Source organism: Vigna angularis, chromosome 2 (genome assembly GCF_016808095.1).
Source record: "Vigna angularis cultivar LongXiaoDou No.4 chromosome 2, ASM1680809v1, whole genome shotgun sequence".
Lineage (NCBI taxonomy): Eukaryota > Viridiplantae > Streptophyta > Magnoliopsida > Fabales > Fabaceae > Vigna > Vigna angularis.
In genome coordinates this window covers 47370342-47394994 of record NC_068971.1, presented here as the reverse complement: position 1 = coordinate 47394994, position 24653 = coordinate 47370342, and the positions used below count along the sequence as shown (strand labels likewise).

At 27.5% G+C, this 24653-nt stretch overlaps 3 protein-coding genes across 4 annotated transcripts; all 3 read right to left on the bottom strand.

The window, feature by feature from the left end:
• On the bottom strand, window positions 1-1931 carry LOC108328248 (uncharacterized protein At4g22758). Its single transcript, XM_017562082.2, has 2 exons — window positions 1327-1931; window positions 1-316 (listed from the first exon to the last, which is right to left on the bottom strand). The coding sequence occupies exons 1-2, from the start codon at window positions 1595-1597 to the stop codon at window positions 141-143; spliced, it is 447 nt and encodes a 148-aa protein (XP_017417571.1). The 5' UTR covers window positions 1598-1931; the 3' UTR covers window positions 1-140.
• Window positions 1932-7859: 5928 nt separating this feature from the next.
• LOC108327016 (protein PTST, chloroplastic) lies at window positions 7860-13567 on the bottom strand. Of its 2 annotated transcripts, XM_052873656.1 has the most exons (10): window positions 13413-13552; window positions 13120-13322; window positions 12046-12087; window positions 11480-11783; window positions 10285-10374; window positions 9528-9596; window positions 8676-8781; window positions 8426-8514; window positions 8233-8345; window positions 7860-8143 (listed from the first exon to the last, which is right to left on the bottom strand). In XM_052873656.1, the coding sequence occupies exons 3-10, from the start codon at window positions 12063-12065 to the stop codon at window positions 8041-8043; spliced, it is 894 nt and encodes a 297-aa protein (XP_052729616.1). In that variant the 5' UTR covers window positions 12066-12087; window positions 13120-13322; window positions 13413-13552; the 3' UTR covers window positions 7860-8040. The 2 variants fall into 2 exon arrangements, with proteins under 2 accessions (XP_052729616.1, XP_017416165.1); XM_017560676.2 differs by lacking the exon at window positions 13120-13322 and having other exon boundaries at window positions 13413-13567.
• Window positions 13568-14197: 630 nt separating this feature from the next.
• On the bottom strand, window positions 14198-16494 carry LOC108328094 (protein C2-DOMAIN ABA-RELATED 4). Its single transcript, XM_017561886.2, has 3 exons — window positions 16291-16494; window positions 15149-15244; window positions 14198-14817 (listed from the first exon to the last, which is right to left on the bottom strand). Exons 1-3 carry the CDS (start codon window positions 16399-16401, stop codon window positions 14527-14529), a joined length of 498 nt encoding a protein of 165 aa, XP_017417375.1. The 5' UTR covers window positions 16402-16494; the 3' UTR covers window positions 14198-14526.
• Between the last annotated feature and the right edge of the window lie 8159 nt (window positions 16495-24653).

Here is a 24653-nt window from a genome sequence, read left to right as displayed (position 1 = left end):
AAGAAGGCAATAGTAACATACATTATTCAATATTAAGTTGTTTCCAATAGATTGTACAACAGAACATTATAATAGCTAAAGCACAATGCAGTACAGAAACGAAACTTATAACGTTTTCACATGTAAACGTTATTATTATCTTAATGGCTTAGGATCTTTAAACCCAATGATTTATTCAACCATGCCTTCCATCCACCACTGCTCTTTTGAGATACGAGCTCAGATTGTGGAACTGTTTTTGATGAGTAAACCTGCTTTTTGCATAGCACAAAGTTCCTCACCCCAAAAGATCCTATCGCTTCCAATGGACTCACGGCTATGTATTATTAAACAAACAACAACATCAACCCTTTTAGCTTATAAATCATTGTAATAATCATTTCACCAAACTTTATAATATGTTGCACTGTTCTATCAATACATTGTATGAATGACACGTGTTATGTGATGTCATTTAGTTACTAATTAAAAAATGAAAGCTGTCCATAGTTTAATACTTGGTACAATAATGATGGATTTATATATGAATTTAAACGTATAAAATTTTAAAACATAATCGTTTTCAATTAAGAATATGACAATTGATGGGATGATTTCATATATTGATTTTTAATTATTAAATTATGAAACATTCTCCGGCCAAAAAAGAACAAACGACAACTTGCAAGAGGGGCATGAAAAACATCATTAGAGGGAATAGATTATGGAACCCAAGCAAATGACATTCACATATACTTCATTAGAAATGGTCTTTCTGATATAACTAGCATATTTCAGAGAGACCAAGCTAAGAAAAGGACAAATACTAGTACAAATTCATGAACCAAATGAAAATGGGAATACTAAATTTCAAAACGACAAAACTCAGTAGTTGTTTTCAATATTATTTTTCAATTAGAATGGGAGTTGCACCTCTTATTATATATATCAGAAACGAAATTGACTTCACCTCACAGTAGAATAACGTCAAAAACAACTTACAAAACTCATAAAATTGCATTTTTTGAAAATAAAATTTAGATTCAATTCTTTAAATTTCTTTCAAGAAGAATTAGAGTTTTATTTGCATTAAAAAACAACCATGAATTGAAGGTTTATCTTTAAATTTAATTGTTTTAACCCTTATCACAGTAACTAAAAAAATTAAAATCATATACGTAATTGAAAATATATGATCCATATCAGAATTAAAAGTGAATGTCGTTAAGTGCAAAAAGTAAAATGAAATAGTGTGAATTAGCATCGAAAAGTAACTAAAAGCAAGAACAGCTTTTAAGTTTGTGGAATTTGAAAAAGGATTGGAGAAGAGAAGAGAAGGAAGTATACCATCAAAGCCAGCATTTGCACAGTAAAGAAAGAAATTGGTGGCATCAAATCCCAGAACAGGAAGCCTCCCTTCACGAGCATAGGATTTGAGAGCAGTTTCAATCACCCCAGAAACAACCTCTTTCTCGTTCACCACAAACCTTATGGGCCCCGCACTCCCCATTATGTTAATCGTCACCAGAAACCTAGTACTCTTCCTCCTTGTCTCATCCTCGTACCTTCCCTTTTTCTTGTTCTTCTGCAATACCATCTTCTCAAAACCACTCTTCATCGTACCACACGTTCTTCTTCCTTCAAATTCGGTACCCACCCAGATGAAAAATGGCCCCAAAGGTCGCTGCTTTTCAAGGGTCGAGGCCTAGGCAGCGATAGTACCACACAGTTTTGGAGGATCCGAAGGAAGAAGAAGAGAACGCGTGAAGAACGGTGCCACGCGATGAAGCGGTGGAGCAGAGCATGAAAGAAAGAGATAAACTCAAACCCAACATTCAAGGCAAAGTAGTGAAGAGGATTGAAGAAGAATGCATTAACACGAGTCAGATGAAAAACACAGAACTTAAGGTGTGAGCATCATTCTGCAGCAACTCAAAGTTTAAGCAGTTTATATCTGTGTCTCTGTATATATTAATAATTTATTTTTTTTAGTTTATCTAATTATTTTCTGGAAAAAAAAATGTTATTCTGTCTTGTTTTAGATCGTTCATTAATATTAATATACATACACAGAAACATACACTTTTGACTTTATTCGATTTCTCCATTCTAGGACCACCTTTAAATTATACTGTTTACTCAATGTATTATTTATTTCACTCCAAAAGTTTATTAGTATTATACAACTCCCTTCATTTCTTTATTGAATAATTCGTTAGGTTGTTTTGAATATATGACGAAAAATGTGTTAATTTCAGTAGAATATTTATAAAATTGTCAATTTTATTTTACATTAAAATAAGATTTTTTCACCAATCTCAATTAATTTATTTTTGAAATTATTTTTTCGAATTGATTTTTAAAGAATAATCTTTAGGAATAATTTGTGTCTCGTTCACACGAGATCATTTAAAAAAGTTCTCACCATTTTTAACAATTTTTTGTGTTGTGTAGTTAGTTGAAACACAAGACAACTTCTCTGTAATTGTTGAAGTCATGAAGATATAAAAGATTACTTTTATTATGACTAAGTATAATTAATCAAACACTTGTTTATCTATCTATCTATATATATATATATATATGAAAAAAATATTTTATTTGGATAATAAAATATTGAAAAATTAACTTAAATATAATTTTCATATAAATATGTTTAAAGTAACATATTGTCTCGCATCTATAAATATCACGATAACACTCTTTCCAAATGACTTGCAAATAATTTATTAGTTTTCATTTAAGTCTTTTTGTTACTCTTGAGATTTAATAAAAGAAATGGTATACTTAAAAGATTCAAAATATGATGAAGGCATTGAAAAACGATACTTAAAAAGGTGGTTTCATCCCAAGATTCTTTTCTGTAAATTCGTCTCCTTTACAAAAGCTATTGAATGACTAAACCTTAATATTGTAGTTAAAAATTTCATATATTTAAATAATGAAAATATGGGGGAGGTGTAGGTGAGAGGAATGATGATAAAGATGAAAAGTTAGATTTTTGAGGCTCTAAATTGTGGATTATGATATTGGGAATGAAGAAGAAAAAGGGAATATCCCATTGGTGGGAGATTCTTTTTGAAGGGTTGCATGGCGCAGGCAAGTTTGCATCGTGCAGTGAAGGATGGAGCAGGTAAGGTCTTCGATAAACCTTTCTTTATTCTTTCTTTTCTTTTCATTCTTAAACTAATTTCAAACTTAGCATCTTCTATCTCCCAATTCAACTTCACCACCCTTTTCTTAATTTCTTACGTCTCTCTCTCATATCCAATTATATCTTCCTTATGCTTTTATGGCTCATCTTTTTCGAATGGTTGGTTTCTAAAATTTCCTGTTTTACGTTTTGATTCTTCTCCTTTTCTTTTTCTTTTTAAACATTTCACTAACAAAATTCATTTTATTCATCAAAATTTGATCTCTAACTAAAAGTAGAGACCAATTTAGTGATTAATTCCTTTCCTAGTCAAAAAATTGATAACTAATATTAATAATAAATTTAAAAGCCAATTCACAAAGCAGTTGTAATTTTTTATTTATAATAAAAAAAAAATTTTAGTTGTCAATAAATTTCATTTTATAATTATTATCTAAGGTGGTCGTTATAATAATTAATTATTTTTTATCATTATTTAAAAAATTTCTTGTAATATTTTTACTATCTAATGACAAGCATATTATCTATTTTGAGTCTTTTTTAAATATAATTTAAAGAGACAAATTCAGAATGGAAAAAAATATTATATGAAATAAAAGGAAAATTGAATATTGTGAGGAGACTGAACAAAATAATAAAACCAAAATACGATATAAAAGTATCGATTTCCAATTAAATTTTGTGAAACCCAAACAACAAAAAATGGTTACGAAAACGGAGCTCAAGAAATATCTTAAAGTCTATGCTGCTGCTACAATTTGATATTTGGTTTAATGATCTTAGGTAAGGTTTGGCTCTTGTAAAATACTCTGCCGTTGAAACATCTGATAAGACAATAAACTTAAGATTTTAAATTTTAAATAAAACTTTAAATAATAACAAATATTTATTTATATTATAAATTCTTTTTAATTCAAAAAATTTATTAAACAATAATAAATATTTTTATGTTGAACCATATAAATTACATATCAATATACGTCTAAATAATAACATTATTATTATTATCATTATTAACGCACTTGGCTAAAATAAATGATAATTACAAGTAAGTAATCTTAAGTTTATATATATATATATATATATATATATATATATATATATATATATATATATAATTAAGATATATATCATAAGACAATACTTTTAGATTGAGATGATATATAGGAATAAATAATAGATAATATTAAATACACATTAAATGTTTGCGTGCAAAGACTCTATGATGTTGGCTTTTATCTATATTAGGACAGAGATTAATTTTAATGTATTCTTAAAACAAAGATATTTACACCGTTTATTAGTTACTAATTATTTTATATTTGATTTAGAGTAAATATTATTTTTCGATATATTTTATATAAAAATGGAAAAATGAATCATTTGGTTTGATCAGACTCACGATCGATTAGTTATTTAATGGATTTATTCAATTCCAATCACTTATTAATAAGTTAAAATAAATTCGAACACAGCTTAATTATATAAATTGATGGATCAAATTAATTGACTTAATTAAAAAATTATAATTGTTTTTCAATCCTAAATTATAATTTTGATTAAAATCTAAATAAAGTTAAGGCATATTATAGGTTGATAGGTTGAGAGAAGCTACCTTCAACTAAAAGAAAAGGTAATAAAAGCCAAAGGAAAGTGGCATTAAGTTGTGTCATTTTACTTTTTGAATTTTTATTTTATACACTTTTACACAGCTGTATTTGTTCTAAATATCTATATAAAGTTGTATCATCCATTTTAAGCCAAAAATGGATTAGTTCAGATATACGACTATTTAGATTTTTGTTTTTTAATATAATTTAATATTTAAAATTGATAAGTAGTTTAGTGAACTAATCTAACTCGTGAATCAATTTTCAGTGAATCTGATCTATTTTTAATTCTAATAGACTAGATTGGTTCGTGAATTATAATACATTTTAACAACTTTAATTTTATAAGACGAATAATTTTTTACATATAATTAATACACGTAATAAGTAATTATTTTCAATATATAACTTAAACTTTAGATTTGTAATTAAGTATGCAAAATTTTACTAGGATATTGTAGCCATCAATAATTCCGATTAAATTTAAATAAAAATTATGTATTAAAATATAATAAAGTCATATATACGTTAAAAGTTAAAAGATAAAGTAGTTTGAGATTTAATATTTTAAAATGAAACTAATGCTAATCAATAATTAAAATACATGTTGTATAAAAGTATAATTGTTTACCATAGTTTAAAATATATTCTACGAACTTAAAAATATGTATTTGTTATAAAATTTCTTTTTAATTATCTTGTGTAATATAAAAGTTAAAACGTTATTTTACGAAAGTTTTTTTAATTATATTTTTCATTTAGAGTTTGAGATTTTGTTCAAAATAGTTATTGTGTCCCATTCTACTGTAGTGATATTCAAGTTTAAAATAATACTTTATGTAAGAGTTAATACCTCTCTAGTCAATTGAGAAAAGACTGTCATTTATATTTTATGGTGAATAATTAGACACTTGGATGATTATAAGTCATCAATAATTCGGACTAAAATATTTGTTGACAATAATTATTGCTCTTTTTTAATCACTCAGAAGTAATCATTATGCAGATATTATATAAAACAAGTAGTCTTTCACCGGATAATATACATGGAAGAAATATTTCTTTTATATAATTAATATTTGTAATACACAAATATTTTTTCGTAACAAGCAACAATGTTGTATTTGAAATTATAATAAACAGATATTGTTTGAGTGTATAAGTTATTTTTTAAAATTTAGAATGAACAATTTACTTTGTGGTATTTGTTTGTAACTATATGTTGATAATTTCGTCTAGAAGTTTATTGGAATTCAATTTAGAATAGACACCAAATATTATAAGCGTAAAAATATAAAGATAAAATATGGTTCGTGAGAGTTTTATTTAGGAGGTTTGTTAGTTAAATATAGTTTTAAAATGTAAATATAAAAGTATATAATTAAGAGAATGCACTTAAAATGTTATTTTCTCATTTATAATGTAAGAGTAGAATATTACAAAATTCAGCCATACTAAATTACATGAATTTATGATTGAACCCGGGTGTAAAAGACCGAAAAAGAAAAAAAAAACTTCTTAAATGTAAGTTTTCACTAAATTGCCGCAACATTTACCTATTACAACTCAATTTGACAATTCAACCCAATTTTCGTGTTCAAAACATAATAACTACATTAACAACAAATTAAATTCACACTTTTCAATACACTGTCTCAATCATTTTAACAATTATCTCATTCAACAAATTAGCGTTACACGTTATTGAAATCCTTTATAATTCAAAACAGTTTTTCTTTAATAATTGTTTATTTTTCAATCAATAGAAAAATAAAGGTGAAAGCACACTAAAAAGACTTTAAGAACTTAGTGAAACACTATTAAATTATCGAAAACACTCATTAAACAATGGATTAGATAGAAGAATACTCACAAATAGAGAAAAAAATTAAAAACACGAGGATTTCAAAGAAATAAAAAAAAAAACTTAGTCTGATTTAAATCTATTTGTTTAAAAAAATATATGAGAACAACTTAAAAAATTAACAACAACAATAAAGGAAAAGAAAGCTAAAAGAGACATTGTAGGAATGATAAATAAAGTAAAAGGAAAAAGAAGAAAAGACATTAAAAGTTACCAATCTCCTCATTGATAGGAAGAAAATAAATAAAATGAGAAAAATAAAATAAAAATAAGTAAAAATAATAATAATAAAATGTTCAAAGACTTTAATAATTTTAAAATTGGTTTCATTTTAAGAATAATTTACATTAGCTTATTTCAAATGCTTTATTTAATTAACAGAATTTCTTTTTATAAAAAAGGATCCTATTAATCAAATAAAGCATAGTACCTCCTTTTTAAAATTTCAAAATTTCCCTTCTCTGTTCTTAACATATCAGGTATAGTGAAGATGTTATTCCAGAATATATTTTTATTTTTCTTCTGAAATTATGTAAATAATACTAACTTTAAATATTATTTTGAAATGATCCTTTGAAAAACATCTGATTACATTTCAGGATATATATTTGACATGGTTTTGGCTTACGTATCTGGAAACCTCTTCTTCATTTAACTTTTTGTTAACAAAAATGTGTAGTTTACTTATTTTTAATATATCTCAAATATCATTGATTCTGTAAGTGCTAAGGATTTCAAAAGAAGTATTTATCCATCAAATAGATGTGTGCAGGTGCAGGAAGAAAGAAAATTAAACTCCTTTACTATGTTCCAGATTTGTTATTTCAATTTTTATGCTTACTATTAAATCTGTCACAACTATGGATGCTTATTTAAAAATGCAACAAGATAATGGAATGCATTTTCATGCTATCCATATAATATGTTGGCTTTTTCTGCTACATTTCCCCCTTTAAGAATCAGAGTTTGTAATTAATTCGGTAAATTTTGAATTTGCTATTTGAGACATTTTAATTAATTTAGTGTTTTTTTAAATATCAATCTATTTAATAGTGTAATTTCTTTAATTTGAATTTAGTAGAAATTTTAAAAGATAATTTGTGAATCCACTATAGTTTATTTTTTTTAAAATATTGTCATTTAAATTTAAATTACTTCAAGTATGTACCAAATATATCCAACAACTACTTCGTGAAAAAAAAAAAGTTGTACACATTGTATGCCATGTTCATTGACTATTACAAGCATAAAATGAGTTAGAATTGCAACTTAAAATTTTAAAATTAGTTAAAATTTAATATAAGGAAAGTGATACACTTTCCGACAGTCAAAAGTGTTGGTGGGTATTTATAACAACGAAAATTTAAATAACTTAGACAAAATAACACTCCAGTTTATGCGTATTCTATTACTATAAATGAAAATATGGATTATTACTCAACAACTAACAAATTATTTTTTGTCAACCCTTCACCAATAATGGGGAATTCTGGGGACAGCTGCCATTCACCATCTACTAAGAATTTGATTTCATACCTACACAACAATTATTGTTTTTGAGTTTGAAGAATATCCAGGTTAGAAAAGGTGATTTCAAAAGCTACACAAGTTTAGAAAAACGGTACCTTCCTGGCCTGAGCAACATTGTTGTTGAAAACTTTGTGTAAGAACCATTATATTCTGGTGAAAGATGCTCTCCTTGGCTCCAGCCATCAAAGGTTCCCATAACTTGCACGCTCTGATGGAAAATGAAAGTTCAAACGGGCAAGGCATTAGCAAATATATTCAATTTTTGAAGCCACACTATACCGTAATTACCTCAGCCATGCCAATCCAAAACACGGAAACCTCCTTTGATTGTGCGGCATCGACATCCTTTATTTGTTCCTTCAGTTTTTCATGTACAGCTATGTAGGCAAAACAAGGCATTTGCATCGATAAGGACACAAAAGAAGCCAAGTTGACAACACAATGCTGTGAGGTTTTATTAGTATATTCTAGATAAACATCAGTAACTAGTTATCCGGATCTATAAAATACACTTGTGAATCAGCAAATACCATTATACCTTCTAATCTAGTAACAAGGTGAGAATGAATGTACTTTCCATTGATCTTCCTTGAACCTTCTGGAATACCGCATTGAGCTATTTCTTCTGCTAGTCTAGCTAAAGCCTAACCCCAAAGTAAACCATAAATTATGTCTCCATATGATTCTTATCAGCTTTTAACGTTTAAACAATTACAGAGCAGCAAAAGAATTCAGAGAGGAAGGCAAGTATGAAGCATACTACAATTACCAATGCATGACTGAAGAGCTCAATAACTGATTGAGTGGAGAATTAAACTGCAATTAGTCCGCTGGATGACATTCTTTTACTCCTGATCATCTTATACATATAATCTAGCTTTAATTATTAAAAGGTTCATCAAATAAATGTAATTGTTAAAATAGTTTTATAATTTACAATCAGCCTTTTTTATCTATATATTTTCAGACACAAAACTTTGATATTATACATTAAGTTATCAGTTCAACATTATAGAAGCTTTAACAAAATTTTAAATTAATATTATCCTATGATAACTTGATTTATGATTTCAATATAGATGACTTGGAGTTCTTTTGACGATAAAAAAGAGTATAACAGTACAGCAAGCACACGAAGGAAGAGTATTCCTGAGGTGCAATTTCTGTATGAAATGAGAATAGAAGAGAGAAACTTCCACGAAAAGTCCTGTAAAATTTCGTGAGTCGGTTCTTAAATCAATAGTAATTAAGATACAACAGAGTAGTGAAAGGTATACAGTATACTCATTCAGTTAAAAAGTATGAAAACTCTAAGTCACCAAATATCTAACCAAGAAAAGTTGGTAATATATAACAGCATAAAAAGGGAGAAGGTAGATATAAATTGAACCTGAATTTCAAGCTCCATGACTCCAAGTTCACTTTTGAATTTTACCAATGCATCCTCCTTTACTTTCAACTGCAGAGAAAAAAAGCCGGTACAGGATGTTAGTTCAAGGAACTTTATCATTCATACCCATGAGTTCAATAATAAATCATCACTATGTCCAAGTGATGCTGATGATGACAAAAAAACAGAGGAATGTCAGATAAGTCTATTCCAAATACACCCCATCAGCTTTTGTACTTCTGCTTTATGGCAATCAATAGATTATGCAACAATGATAGCTTTTAGAAATCAAATTCAAACAAGCTTTTGAGCATTAACCACTTAATGTAAACGGACTATTATAATTATGAAAAGAATTTATAAAATTCACCATTCCCTCCAGGTAGGCATATTTTCCAAATGTCATGACATCCAGTCGTACCACATTGTCCTTTTTATCCACTTATTTTACCAGCAACAAAACAAAACCATTATCCTGCTTTATTGACTTCATACATAAGAAGATGCAATATCCAGATTGAGTTGACTAAATACATCCCGTGGGCATATTATGCCATCAGTGCATCGTCTTCCCAATGAATCATCTATAGGTTGGCACAAATAAGATTTCCCTACTTTTTATAAAAGGATGTGATCCAACTTTGACCATTTAGGCAATTAGCATAAATTACAAAAACAGGAAACATCACTATTAAGAAATTTGCACTTTGGTTTCAAAGTAAGCGCAATGCAAAAGATATCAAATATAATGCAGAACCTGTCTTTTTAGAAACCGATTTTGCTGGTTGGCTTCACTAAGCTTCTTAGTGAGTTGTTCTCTTTGTGCGTCAGTAAGCAGTGCCATTATCTGATTAACAAGGTTTGAAACAGAAGATCTAAGTATGACATATTAATTTCAAGTTGCAAACACACGCACAGAAAGAATGTATCTTGAACAAGTGTAATCACCCTGGCCAAAAACATACTAACCATTTCTTAGAATGTGAGATGATTTAAGTCCATTAAAGTGAACACAAACTGAACATGCAACTTCACATTATTAAATTATCTCCCAAAATAATCACACAAAGGAAGTGAAAAAACACAATTAGTCTTGGCTATTGCAATCTCTTCAAAATAACTACACAAAATAAAGGTGTTTGTTTAATTTTTGGAACTTAGAGAACCATTTCTTCGGGTTTGATTTCTCCTATTTTAGAAAATAATACCCCAACAAAAAATAAATGTGAGACCTATTTAAATAATATTTCACCAAAAAAACTCAACTTCAAAACTTGAAATAGTTTCTCTTTATTAGCTTTCCTTGATCCTTACATTTGATTTGTCCCAAGTCTATTTGTTGTTCTGCATCCCCATGAAAGAAGTATATTAACGGAGAATCAATTTTTTTAGAGGATAAAGTAATATAAGGTGGCGTTTCAGGATAAATAAAGACTGCTCACCTCTCAGCATCAGAAAAAAACACAAAGCCAAGTAAAGGAAAAATGCACAAAGAAAATAACACCACAGGGAGTGAAGGATTCCACGCCTGCTTATTTTTCACTTTTTCTTACGCAAGCATGATAGAAGTTAATCAGTTCCTTATTTTATTACTAAAGATAGGCCAAACTAGGTCTTTAATAGAATACAAATAGAGTAATAGACTACAATCTAAACAACTTCCCAGATTATTTTCACAGAGAAGCAAACTGAGACAAAAGTAGATAAAGAGAATTGGTTTCAACAGTGTGAAGGATTTTTTATAGCTCACAAGATACATCGATACTTCAAAGGCCATGCTAAAAATAATCTCAAAACAATGGCTTAATCTGCTCTAGAAAACGAGAAAAATAAGATAGACAATTAAGAAGCATTTCTTCAATTTCAGCTGTTTTCAAAGTTAAGAACATGTATGTCATCAAATGGTAGTTGTGGGATTCCAAAAAGACATTTGAAAGTTGGATAAAGAATACCTGTTCACGGGTAGGTGGTTGTGCCAAAGTCTCCTCTTCTGAGTCTATAGATGGATTCTCACCTTCAAGCGAATTATCTCCATAGGATGCAGATTCCTGTAAACTAATCGGCATAGAGTTTGGTCTACAGATTAAATGCCTTTTAGGATACACCGAAGTAAAAGCTTGACAGGAAGAGGCCAGTCTGTGAAAGTCCTGTGTAGAACTTAAGGCAGCCACAGTACATGGAGGTTTCTTAGAGCTTTCCCATGCTATTGTTCTTGAAATATTTGAAAAGAATACTCCCCGTGTTTCAAGATGAGGCCTACTCAAGTTATGAAAGAATAATATGGTGATTAGTATCTCAACTTGAAACATGACAATAATGTATAACAACGTATACAATTCACCAAAAGCAAAGACTACTACTTTACAATACCCCTCCTCCCCAGAAAAAAGACCTTCCATTTTCTAGGGTTAGTGGGAGGACCAAAGGAGAGGGAGCATGCGGAGGTGGCATTAAGAACAATGATAGTGCTTCACACATCCTCAAGGTTAATTCATTATTATATATTGTGTGGTCATACCTTGCAATACTTATTTCCATTATGAAGTGATTGTTACTTCCCCTGCCAAAAAGAGAAAAGAAAAAAGCAGAGCATCAGGACCTGTTGAAGCAGATATGTTGAATCAACAGAGTAACTCTGCAAAACCAAAATGTCAGGATAAATTACCTAAAGGGAACACATTAAAAGAATTCTGAGAAAGGTATTTCGAATCATGTTAAACTGTCAGGTTCCACCACTTATAAACCAAAAGTTAGAAAAGGTTCATATCCAATCACGTGAATTAAAATAATTTTTTTAATTTCTAAAAGAATATTTTTGTTGAATCTCACCAAGGTGATCCAGCCCAATTAAAATGTATAGGAACTAATTACCTTTCGGAAATTGAATTCAATGATTGCAAATAATTTAAACCATCAATAGAGAAAACTAGGTTGTGATGACAAGATTTATCCTCAGTGTCAAGTAGCTCAGTTTCACATCTATCAGGTATCAATAATGTCCCAATCCATCAACATAAGAAACTTCTTTTTCCTTCATGGTATAGCTCATTGTTCATAAAAAATTCACACTTAAATTGTCATGACTTACTCTATAAACATATCAGTCACGTTGATAAGATTTCCATAGTGGCCCGTAACATTCTTAAAACCCAGAGATTCTTCATCCATAAGATACAATAATGAAACCTAACTTCAAATGAAGGTGCTTACTGATTCTTTACTTCTTTATTTACCTCCTTGTTAGCTGCTAATTATCAAGGATACATCCCTCTACTAAAACATATCATCCACAGTTAACAGTGAACTCTAAAAGGTAGTTTTCAGCACAAAAGGTTATCTCCGACAGGAAACCAGATTCACAAACTTCCTCCATGGAAGGAGCCACTAGTCCCCTTACATACAGATAATTTCACAAACAGCAATTAAAACTATTTGGCATAAAGATACCCAAAGCAAAGCAATTTACAGTATTAGAAAGCACACAAGTATGTGAGGCCCAAATATCGACAACAGGAAGTTTTCACTGTTTCCAGCCAATACTTTTTTCAGACTAAAAAACTCCAATCCAAAGTCCTATTCCACAAAATTTTACCATGGAAGTCTACCGAAAACTGAAGTTCCTTTGCCCTTGAATGAATTGAGTATTCAGAAGAATGACACAAGCAAGAAGGAAATTCGAGTCTTTCATGAATCATATTGCATAGTGCGATATGCGAACAAAACCGAACATAATTGAGGATCAATGATGCTTTGGGTAACAACTAGTGGATGTCCCTACTGATAATAAATTACACCCTATTTTCCAGAAACAAAAAAGTTATTAACAAACAAAAATCTACCAGTTATTAGTTGATGAGTGAAACTTTGTGTAATGTAAGCACTTACACACAGAGAGAGTGAAGAATAGGAGTAGATGGTTGAATCCCTTATGGTGTGCAGTGAAGTTGCTTCAGATCACACCGCTATGGTTCATGTTTACTCTTTTATCAAGGCCAATAGTGTTAGTGATTTTTGTGGCCAGAGGGTTGAAGTGACACCGTTATTATAGAATATGAAATTTAGAAAATGAATGCGCAATCTAATCAGCACGTTGGGTTTTGCATCATCGAACGGTGGAGGATTTACCATGTGGTTTGGCTTCTTCTTTGTTGAAAATAATCAGTTTTAGTTTGTGGTTTGGCTTCTTCTTTGCGGAAAATCATCTAAGTGTAAAGCTGATTATTTTTTCACCCTGAAGATGATTGTTTATGCTTGATATTTTAATATATTCATAATTTGCTATTAATAAGCCCATGTTATTGACTATTATGATTATCTTATAAAACATAAGGTTCACTTTGTAGGAAATGTGATCTTTGTTTTATAAGTTGAAAAACATTAACATGGATTCATAATGGAAAATAAATGTATTTCCATCAATTATTCATGGATAAGGATTTAATTATATCTTTTTACATCTCAATTCTCTGTAAAATGTAATTTTATGATCTTCTATAATTTAATGATTTTCTTGGGACTCAATTATGTAAAGATGATATTTTATTATTTTCCTGAAACTCAAACATATCACTAAATGAAAATATATGTGGGAATGATATTTTAAGTTACAAAATTAAAAAAAAAAGCATATAAAGTAAAGGTGATATTTCTACTCTAACATTGGCATGTGATTTACCTAAGTATATCATATAAACCATATAGTACCAATAAATGTCCAAACAATCAATATAGAAAAAACTGATATATGACTAGCGACTAACATAGTATGTGCAAAATCTATATGCTACGTTTCTTGCACATTATTACACGGAACTAGGAGATGATTCTAAATTATAGCTAGGGAAACAACCTCTCCCATTCTTCTTCACTAATTACTACTAATTGCAACACCATAGTTGTGCGAAAGAGTAAAAGATAGCATAATATAAAACATAAGGTGTTGCTGGTTTATGAGGCTGCAAGTCTAAACTTTACAATATGCCAAGTCTTGGACTGTGATCTAGAGATGCCTTGAACCAGGAATGTCAATCCAATTCAACTGGAGTTCCACCTCCCCACACTCTACATTTCTTAGTCTAAGAACCAGGTTTTGCACAACTTTGCCATCCTTCCACACAATGTGACTCTCTTCAGCTAAGCAGTTTTGTCTGCTAGGCAACACTTTTGTAACTATGGTATTGTTGGGGAGACCTGTCAAGCGCATCTTCACTGCTTCAATGAATGGACCAATGGAAAAATCAGCATCCCCCATTTTGTCATCTAAGCTGAATGTGTCCTTGTCATACACATGCTGCATCAAAACACAATAACATTATTTCTAGTTTTTGCTGATATATTGAATTAATTCATATCTCCATGATCTCCCCTGTGCACACCAAGCAACAAACAAGACTAAGCATTGTTTCAGAAAAGCACTCATAAGTTATTGTTCATAGACCCCAAAGTTCAACATCTTTGTGCTATGACAATATTCATATGGCCTTATTGTTCAGAGTACTATGTGTATTTAACATGATTGCTTCAGATGGTCTGTCTATGAAGCTTTAATTTTGTACCCAAGTTTTGCTCTCGGGTATTGTATTGAAATTTGAAACACAGACATTATAGAAAGAGTTACTTACTAAATGGACTGGAGCATGAGGATCTGAAATAGACAGGGTCAAGTCATCATTCCATTCAGGATTTAAATTCTTTTTAACCACCCGAGTCTTCAGCTTCTGCATGAGACATAAAATGTAGCAATGAGATGGATGTGTAGACAACAACAACAAAAAAACAAAAGGTTTCATTCTGCCCTCTACTGTTTAATGTCATGTAACAACCCAAAACTTGGAAAAACACAATTAATTACACGGAATATTCTAACTTCTGGTAGACAGAAATTTAGGATATCCACTTAATTAGCCAATACATATTAACTTTTCTGCATATCCATATTTAAGTTATTGAGTTGTGATGACTAGAGGAGAATCTAGTTTTAGTGAAAAAACCAACAAAAGAAGACAGAAAAGGCTACTTTGGGATGTACACAAATTTTATCCTCACTCTTTTATTAGAAAGCAACCGCAAAAAAATAAGAGAAGAGGGTCAACACTCATTTAGCTGACCAAAAACAGCTTAGACAAAATTTATTATAATTTATATGCCGGCCACATCCATGAGTGTAAGTTTTTAACCCAAAGTAAACTGTTTGTTGAAAATATTTTAATATTTCCAAGGTTTCATATCTTTGTAACAATTCTTTATTTATTTTAATCTGTCATTACTGGACTTGTTGGTTTGGCTTATCTTCCTCACTTACTGTACAGGCAAGTTGCAAATTTTCAGATTTAGTCTCTAGATGGAAGGATGTAAGGGTGGGAGACTATGAGCTTCCAACTTGAATTAGTCAATTTCTCTAAAAATTGTTTACTTACAGATATATTATATATTATGTTAATGGTTTTAAATTCATCTTGTTTTCCAACAAAGTTCTAGAACCATCTATGGCGGATAGTGAGATGACACGAAAAATGAAATACATACTCCATTTTTAGTCAAGAAAAATGAGCATGCATCAGAGTCAGAGCTGCTAACAAAAGAGGGGGATGAGAAACAGAGAATAAGATGAAAGAAGAACACAAGAAAAAGGGATTAAGAATAGAAAAAGGAAATCAAGAGAAAAAATAACAGAACAAGTCAACACCTTCAGGAACATGTCCCAGAAACAAAAGATGAAAGAAAGTGAGAAAATTGATGATAACAAAAGTGGAGAAAATGGTACCTGCTTGCCCATTTTGATGACAACATAAGGATCACTGCTCACCACATCCCTGATTGCAAGATTGACACCTTTCTCAACATGAATTCTCAACAGACCCAGCAAGTCCTCCATAACTAAATGTGTGAGGAAAAGAAGAAAAATGGAATTTTTCAAGACAGAGCAAATGGTAATAGGAACCCCTAAACCATGAGCAAAGTGGTTGAAGCTATTTATAATACAAGAACTGTGAAAAGTTCTCTCGCTATTTTTTATTATTGTTCTTTTATGACTAGTTCTCCTCTCCTTTACTGCTACACAAGAGTTTTTATTAATTTTTTCCCTTGTTGACTTAGGATCTTTAGAAAACTTTCACTTTCAATTAATTTGCTAATAATTAAATAATTTCTTTGATACTCTTTAAATCAATATTATTTGGTGCAACTTCATCCAGATTAACATTAAAGAAGACAAAAGTCTTTGGTAAATTAAAAAAAACATACACTGTCATTTAATTATAATTTATGTTGCCGTAATGTTTCCTAAAAGTCACAATAATTTCACTTTCAATTATTTAATTTAATAATAATTAAATAATTTATCTGATACTCTTTTAGATCAATACTATTTGGTGTCACCGCGACCTCATCAAGCATGATAAGTCTTCCCGAAATTATAAAAAAATAGATATTAAAAATAAGTGAAAGAATCTCATGTTATGAGACAATTTAACAATGTTACAAGAGAGTTAATAATATACAAGGATGAATTCTTGTGAATTTATTGTAAAAAATTTCAAAAAAATTATAGTATAAATCTTTTGAATGGAAAGTGATTTGATATATTTATGATTTGCTGATATCAAATTTTTCAATATACCATTTGAGTATGAAATAATTTTAAATGTGATTAACTTAAATTGTAAAATAAAGTAATGTTATTACACTGTGAGTTCATGCATTTATATCTTTTTAGTTATATTAAATATGTGAACATTTTTGTTTCAATTTTATTTTATTAATTAAGTTTTAAAATTTTATATATTTTTTTAAAATAACTATATTGAGTATCTAAAATTTTTATATTTTTATTTCAGTTATTAATTTAAAAATATATATATTAACTATTTATAAAATTTATATTTTTTAATTGAATTTCTATTATTATTTGAAATCATTATCTATTGTGTAGTTTCAAGTATAACATTATAAATTTAGACAATAAAATTAGATGATAAATATAATACATTCTTTTAAGATAAGTTAAAGTCAAAGTATCCAAATTTTAAAAAATAAAATTTAATTATATCATTTAAAATGTAAAACAACGCTCCAGATAAAATCAGACAATAAAAATTTAATTAAAAATATAAAATTATTAACATTAAATAAAATAATTTTTTTAAAATTTCTTAATTAAAAATTCCAAAATGTAGAATTGAATTAAAACTTAATTAATTTTTTTAAAGTAATTGAAAATCGGATCCAAATAGTATTACTACTAAGGCAGAATTAAAAGAAATAGAATAAAATGGAAAGTGGGAAGCGTTTTCTGTACTTGCATACACGTTTTTTTCAATTTTTTTCCTTTTTCCAGTAATTTGTCCACGTTTATATTAAAACAGTTACTAAGTTGACCCATTTTAAAATTTCTGGTATTTAAAACAATTTCAAACAAACATATTAGAAGTGAAAACAGAAACAAAGTAAAAAATGAAGGATCTTACTTTGTATTAATTTTTAATTCCTTTTTTTTTGTCTTTTCTTTTTGGCAAATTTATTCATTAACATCAGAATGTACATATCACATCTCAATTTGATGTGAATGAATGTACACCTAAAAGGTTGATGAAATAAAACTCTGAAACTTTCAAATATATTTTTGTTGTTTTCTAATGGAATTTGATGTCATAAATTATGCACATGCCTTATCAAATTGTCCAGCCATCGAGTAGGACCGAAATACTCTAAATTGATGATAGATATAAGTAGCTGGCACTCATTTCGCTTTCTTGTCCTTTAAAGTTTCACAGTTTTGAATTTTTTTTTCAGATAATACTATTTTTTAATAAAATAAATAAATAACATATTATTTTTGTTTAATATTTATAATCAGAATTTAGTAAAATTGTATTCAAAGTAATATGATTTGTAAGGATCTATAAATTGTTTTAAGAGTATAAGTCATATATTTAAAATGAAGTATTTTATTATTAAAGTATAAATCTTATAAATAAAAAATTTAACTATTTAAATATTTTTTCAGAAAAAATTATTATGTTTCTGAAACACTTTTTGTTTATGTTATCTATCTTCTCTTTATAAATATATATACTTATCTTTTATAAATCACAAAAGTTTGAAAGATCTAAAATAAATTTAAAAGTAAGATATTTCATTTAAAAATTATTTTTTGAGTTTTTAATATAAAATTATTAATTAATTAAAAGAAAATTTCTAAAATAGAAGAAAGGAAGAAAAGAAAAGAATAAAATCAGTAAATGAAAAATCAGTAAAAAAAATCAAAATTGATTATGAGAAAATAAAGATAATTAATTTTTCTCTTTTTTAAAATAAAATTACAATTTGTTGAAAATCATTTTAAATCATTAAATACTATTTTTAATATAATGAAAATTAACAAATTGATAACAATTAAATTAAATTTTATTTTAAACATAAAATTATAATTAATTTAATAGAAGTATATTAGTGACATGTTACTCCATTTTAGCTACGTAAATCTTTTTGTGGAATGAGTGACAAATTAATAATATATATATATATATATATATATATATATATATATATATATATATATATATATATATATTAAACTTATATTCAACTTAATCTTATTAAAATTACTATAAAAAATATATATTATTCGATTTAGCTGTTTTTTTAAATTTATTTAGTTTTATACTTATTTTTTATCTACAAATTATTTAATTTTACTTATAACATCTATATAATTTATTTTAAAATATATAAAAATAATAATAAATTTGTTTAAAAACTAAAGTTGTGTTTTGAAATATAAAATAATAATAATAAACTTGTATTTTAGTTTTCCCAATCTAATTAAATATAAGTTGGATTAAATTCAGTTAAAAAATTACAAAGACCAGCTTAACCTAATCAAAGTGTTTCTTAATTAGATTGAAAAATGTGTCGTGTAAATGGGAGACATCTACATTCTTAATTAACAAAGTACAGAGGAAAAGCTTCCCCTTTTTCATCTCAATATTTCAGTAACTTCTCCCTTGAGTTTGACTATTAAAAAAAGAAAAAAAAAAACTAAAACGTGTTTTTGAGATTTTAAGTGAGTTGAATGTAAGGAATAAGTTTGGAAAAGAAAGAAAAAAACTTTTAAAAGTTAAAAACAATGTAGCAGGTGACATTGCATATAATTTGACAGAGACAGTTTTCCCAAAAAGCAAAACAAGTTATAAAAAGTACAAAGACTCGTAACTAAAACGAATATGCATGCATTGAGTTAACTTACGTCACCAAAATAATAAATAAATCTTTTTATCTTTTGCATTAAAAAATATTAAATTATTAATCAAAACTTATAAAAGTTAAGTACAAATTTCTAGACCTATAAACTCTGCATGTGATCGGACCTCGAACAATCAGAAAAGTACATATATAAGGTTTATTTAATTACAGTAATAATGATTTCCAGATAACAGAAGTACATGTGATCGATTAAAAACAAAACAGAACAAAAGGCATGTGATAAGTTATAAAATTACTATACTCATGCATCTAATTCAATATATAATTAGTGAATAGTTTTATTAAATCAAAGTAAAAAACGTGTAATATATGCAGTATTTTTTATATCACTCAACAAGATTTCGTGTAGATTTAGTTTTTCATTCTTATGGGGAGATTTCACTTCAAACTATTTTTCCCCTTAATTCCTACACACTCAAGGACTGAACATAAAATACACTAGTTAATTTTTTGGAAAATAATTTGTTTCTATTTAAATATAAAATTTATAATCAATTTAAAATTTAAACAATTAGAAAAATAGAAGAAATATGTCTGTTAATTTTTATAAAGAAAGCTTAATTAAATTGGATTTTCAAGGTTCAAAATCCAATTTTCCATTTATTCTGTAATATATGGCAACTCCATCTACTGGCATCACATTTTGGACCGTCTTCACATATTTAAGGATCACACATTTTTTTATTCTTTTTGTATTTCAATGAAAAATGTTATCTTTTTAATCTGTAATCAGACTTTTTGTTTTTAAAATAAAATACCTTTAATATAAAAAGAGGCGAGTTATGCTAACAAATCACTGCAAAAGAGAGAAAAGAATTACCAATCAAATTCATTTTTAAAAGATGCAAAAACAATTATCAACAATTATTATTTTTAATTCGATAACTTAGGTAGGTAAGTAGGTCTTCTAAATAAAATAATTATCATAATTCATCAAAAATTGTCATTGGAGTTTTTTTTAAGATAACAATATAAAAAATATTATACATGTTAATTTCTAATTTGTGAAAACTTAAAATTAGTCCACACACTGAAGTATTTTATCTTTTAAGTAATGGGATTGTATCATCATGTGACATATATTCAATACTGGAATAGCATAAAATTGAAAATAATGTAAATTACTGAAATTTGAAATGAACATAAAAATTGTACAATATACCTTGTAAAATAAAAATATGTGTAGTGATGAAGGAATTGCACATGTAACTCTGAGATAAATTAGTCATTATTTGTGATGATACATAGTTTTTATCGGTGTTGTAATTTAAAAGCTTATGCATTAATTTACTAGGAATTAATCACAACTCCCTTGTAAAATAAAGCTTTAAAAATAGAATGTGTATAAAAAGTTGGGAAAAAGTCAACTAGATCATAACCTATTTATATGTGGGTTTATACACAAGTTTGATTTCGTGTTTTCACTTAATTAATATTTTTTATGAGTTTCAAATAATAAAATAATCATATTAATTCAATTATATTTTTTATATTAATTTTTTCATTTTTTGGGAGTGGTGCCTGACAAGTTGGGAAATGAATTTTCAACTAGTGCACTTCTTTGACTCTTCTGTTCTTAGGTGGTCAAGGACGGAACGGAATTAATGTGTTTGAAGGGTTTGACCCCAAAATTTTAATATTTAATATTATACATTATTTATCTACGCTTTAGATATTCAAATATATAGCAATAATTAAATAGAGTTAGTATTTGAATATTTTGAATAAATGCTGATATTTCCATATGATTTATTTATATTTATCAATCATGTTATTTTTCAAATCTAATAGAGAGAAAAATATGTAATATTATTTGCCTAATTATACAATTAATTGTACTTTTTAGTTATTTAAGTTGTTAGTTTTTATTTTAATTTTTTAAATACATAATAATATTGGAAAGGGTATTCACTCAATTTTTCTACTTAATATTTATTATATGCACTTGATATTTTGAATGGTTGAAGACTTTTGTTATAAATCTCTTTGTGCCGATGTCAAGATATTACACTTGACTAATTGAAATCTTATACAAAAAGAAAAGTTTTTATGATATTTGAAAATGTACTAAATTATAAGTAATAAAAGTAGAAAGTTCATATATTATTTTTCCAAAAAGTATGTATTACTTTTGATAATTCTCACGATTCACGTTTAATCAGATAATAAAGTTTAAAAAAATACGCATCCAAAATTATATTTTTATCAAATAGCTTGTGTACCACATAAATTTAACATAAAATATTTTTATTGTTAGATTGTAATTCATTCTTTTCATTCTCATCCATTTACAAATAATTTCAATTTCAATTTTATGTTAAAATCAACTTACAAATACACTTAAATTTTGTGACTATAGATTTTGAACTTATAATAACTCATCAAAGTCCAATCTCTTATATTATCAACAACTAAAATCATGTATTAAATTCAATAGTCTTAAAATTATCAATGAATTTTTTTTATCCTAATATGCAATTTTCATTAAGTATTTAATTTTAGTTATAGATTCAAGAAACATTTTACAAAACTTAATAATCACATTCAAACCATGGATGTCCAAGCCACAACAAACATGAAACATAATCAAATACTAATGTTGAATTAGAAAAACATATATATCAACCTAAAATATTAGTTTATTACATTTAATTTTGACAAATAAGTTTAGCTTTTCATGATAGAAAACCTAATGAGAAGGAAGAGTTTCCCATCGATTCAAATAGTCAATCTCCAACCATCAAGTAGATTTTTAATAGTGAAAACCTGATAAATTATGAAACTATCCTGAAAAGATGTTTAAATATCTAATTTCGTAATGCACATTTGTTAAACAAACGAATTTAACTAAACTAATTAGATTTGAAAAATTTACATAACTAAGTGTAACTAAACGATAATTATCTGCATATTCTTTAACTTTTAAGAAATTTTCACTTATCCATAAAATATTTCACAAATAAAATTTAAATACTTATACTTTTTTAAAATTGTTAAATAAAACCTTAATTATCTAAAATAATAATAATAGTAACATCAATAAAAAATTAAATACTTATCTTTTCTAAAATTATTTAATAAACTCTTTATTATTCAAAAAACATTAATAAAAACAAAATTAAATATAATAAAAATATAATAATGTCAATTATCAGTAATATTTTCTCCGGTGAGAATAATACGCAATATATTTTTATAAAAAAAATTAATATAATTTTGTAAAAGTCGTCATGTTAGATAATCATAATGTTTACATAAATAGTGACATGACAGTTTTTATGCTATCCATATGAAAATAATAAAAGTCATCATGTTTTTATATTATATATAATATCATTATATTAAATTACGTAACCCAAATATCTTAACATTTGGTGGTAAATAAACAGGAGGATAGACAAACTAATAGCCATGCTATCCAACTATAATAATAACTTAGTTAAAAAATATAATTTTTTTTAACTACTTAATACATAAAGAAAGTTTAACAAAAATTTATTAAAAGTATTCAAATTTTTCATGAAGAAGTAAGTCTTTAATTAATTATTGAATTGTGACTTATATGAAAAAAATTTCCATATAGATTGTGAAGTATGTAGTTAAAAAAATATAATGTAGTAATACGAATAGTTTTATTTTTATATATTAAACAAAGGTATATATTTTTACAATAAAAAAACGAGGTGAAAAGAGATACCAAAAGTTTGACTTCAGTTGTGGATGCGTGTTGAAATGTCTGCGGAAGCAGCTTCCTCCTTCCGTCCACTTAACAGGCATGGAAGCATCTTCAGACTAAACATTGGACAGACAATTTTGGCGTACCACACATTTTCCCCATTTTCTCTCAAATCCGTCATTATTAACCAAAACAAATTGGTCGCTCCCTACATTTCATGTTTCAATGATTAATTCATTCCGCTTTAAACTCACCTCTTTCACAGGATCCACTTCGCCATGTCCCTTCAGCTTCCAACCACTAATAACACCACACCAAAAAAAATTGACAATGTCCTCTATTCAACTTAAATGTCATCTTTAATTAACTTAATTGGAAACTAATTTGATTAAATGTTACACAAATGATTAATTAATCTTTCTAGTGAATCAATTCAGAAGATTTTTACTTTTGTCTCTTAGATTGTTTAATTATAATTAATAATTAAAACTTTAAAAATCTTACAAATATTTAGGGTTAAATATGTTTTTAGTCCCTAAACTATTGGCCGTTTCTGGTTTTCGTCCCTCTTTTAAAGTAAGGTACAATTCGGTCTTCATTCTTTTCGAAACTTTGGTTTTAGTCCTCAAAAACTAACACCGTTAAAAATGTGCTGACGTGGCTAATGAGAGACTGACACAATTTTTTTTTGTTAGAGTTTATCAGTTTTTCTTCCTCTCTCTCCCTCGTCTCTTCCTTTCCTTAATTACACAGTATCCGCCCACATTTTCCAGTGGTGGCATAGGCGCAAGTGGTGGCAAAAGCTTCTTGTTGTCATCATTCTCCTCTGGCTTTTTAGCAATTGAATTTGAATCACCTGAAAACAGTTGCTTCAGTTAGAATAGTTGCAGATCACTGAAGAAACAACAAAATTCACGTTTAGCACCAAAGGGCTAGACAATGAAAGTTTAACAGTTATGGTGGTAATAACACCTTTAAGCTCAACTTCACAACATATCCAGTGGCAAAGGTAATATGGTGGTAATAACACCTTTGTAATAACACCTTTGTAGCTTACAGTGGCAAAGGTAAAATGTTTTGATAATTTTTTTTATAACTTTTAATTAATTTTTTCTTGCAGTAAATAAATATAAGTATTTTTATAACTTTATTCATATATATATATATATATATATATATATATATAT

Bases quoted from the DNA above. Each gene is read 5' to 3' on its own strand.
- LOC108328248 (XM_017562082.2), bottom strand. From the start codon at position 1,597: ATGAAGAGTGGTTTTGAGAAGATGGTATTGCAGAAGAACAAGAAAAAG. The intron at 317-1,326 runs GTATACTTCCTT...AATAATACATAG, and splicing joins TGCAAATGCTGGCTTTGATG to CCGTGAGTCCATTGGAAGCG.
- LOC108327016 (XM_017560676.2), bottom strand. From the start codon at position 12,065: ATGGAAATAAGTATTGCAAG. The intron at 10,375-11,479 runs GTATTCTTTATC...CTTGTTAATCAG, and splicing joins AACCACCTACCCGTGAACAG to ATAATGGCACTGCTTACTGA. The intron at 8,144-8,232 runs GTACCGTTTTTC...ATTGTTGTGTAG, and splicing joins ATGTTGCTCAGGCCAGGAAG to GTATGAAATCAAATTCTTAG.
- LOC108328094 (XM_017561886.2), bottom strand. From the start codon at position 16,401: ATGGAGGACTTGCTGGGTCTGTTGAGAATTCATGTTGAGAAAGGTGTC. The intron at 15,245-16,290 runs GTACCATTTTCT...TGTCTCATGCAG, and splicing joins TCATCAAAATGGGCAAGCAG to AAGCTGAAGACTCGGGTGGT. The intron at 14,818-15,148 runs GTAAGTAACTCT...GTTTTGATGCAG, and splicing joins CTCATGCTCCAGTCCATTTA to CATGTGTATGACAAGGACAC.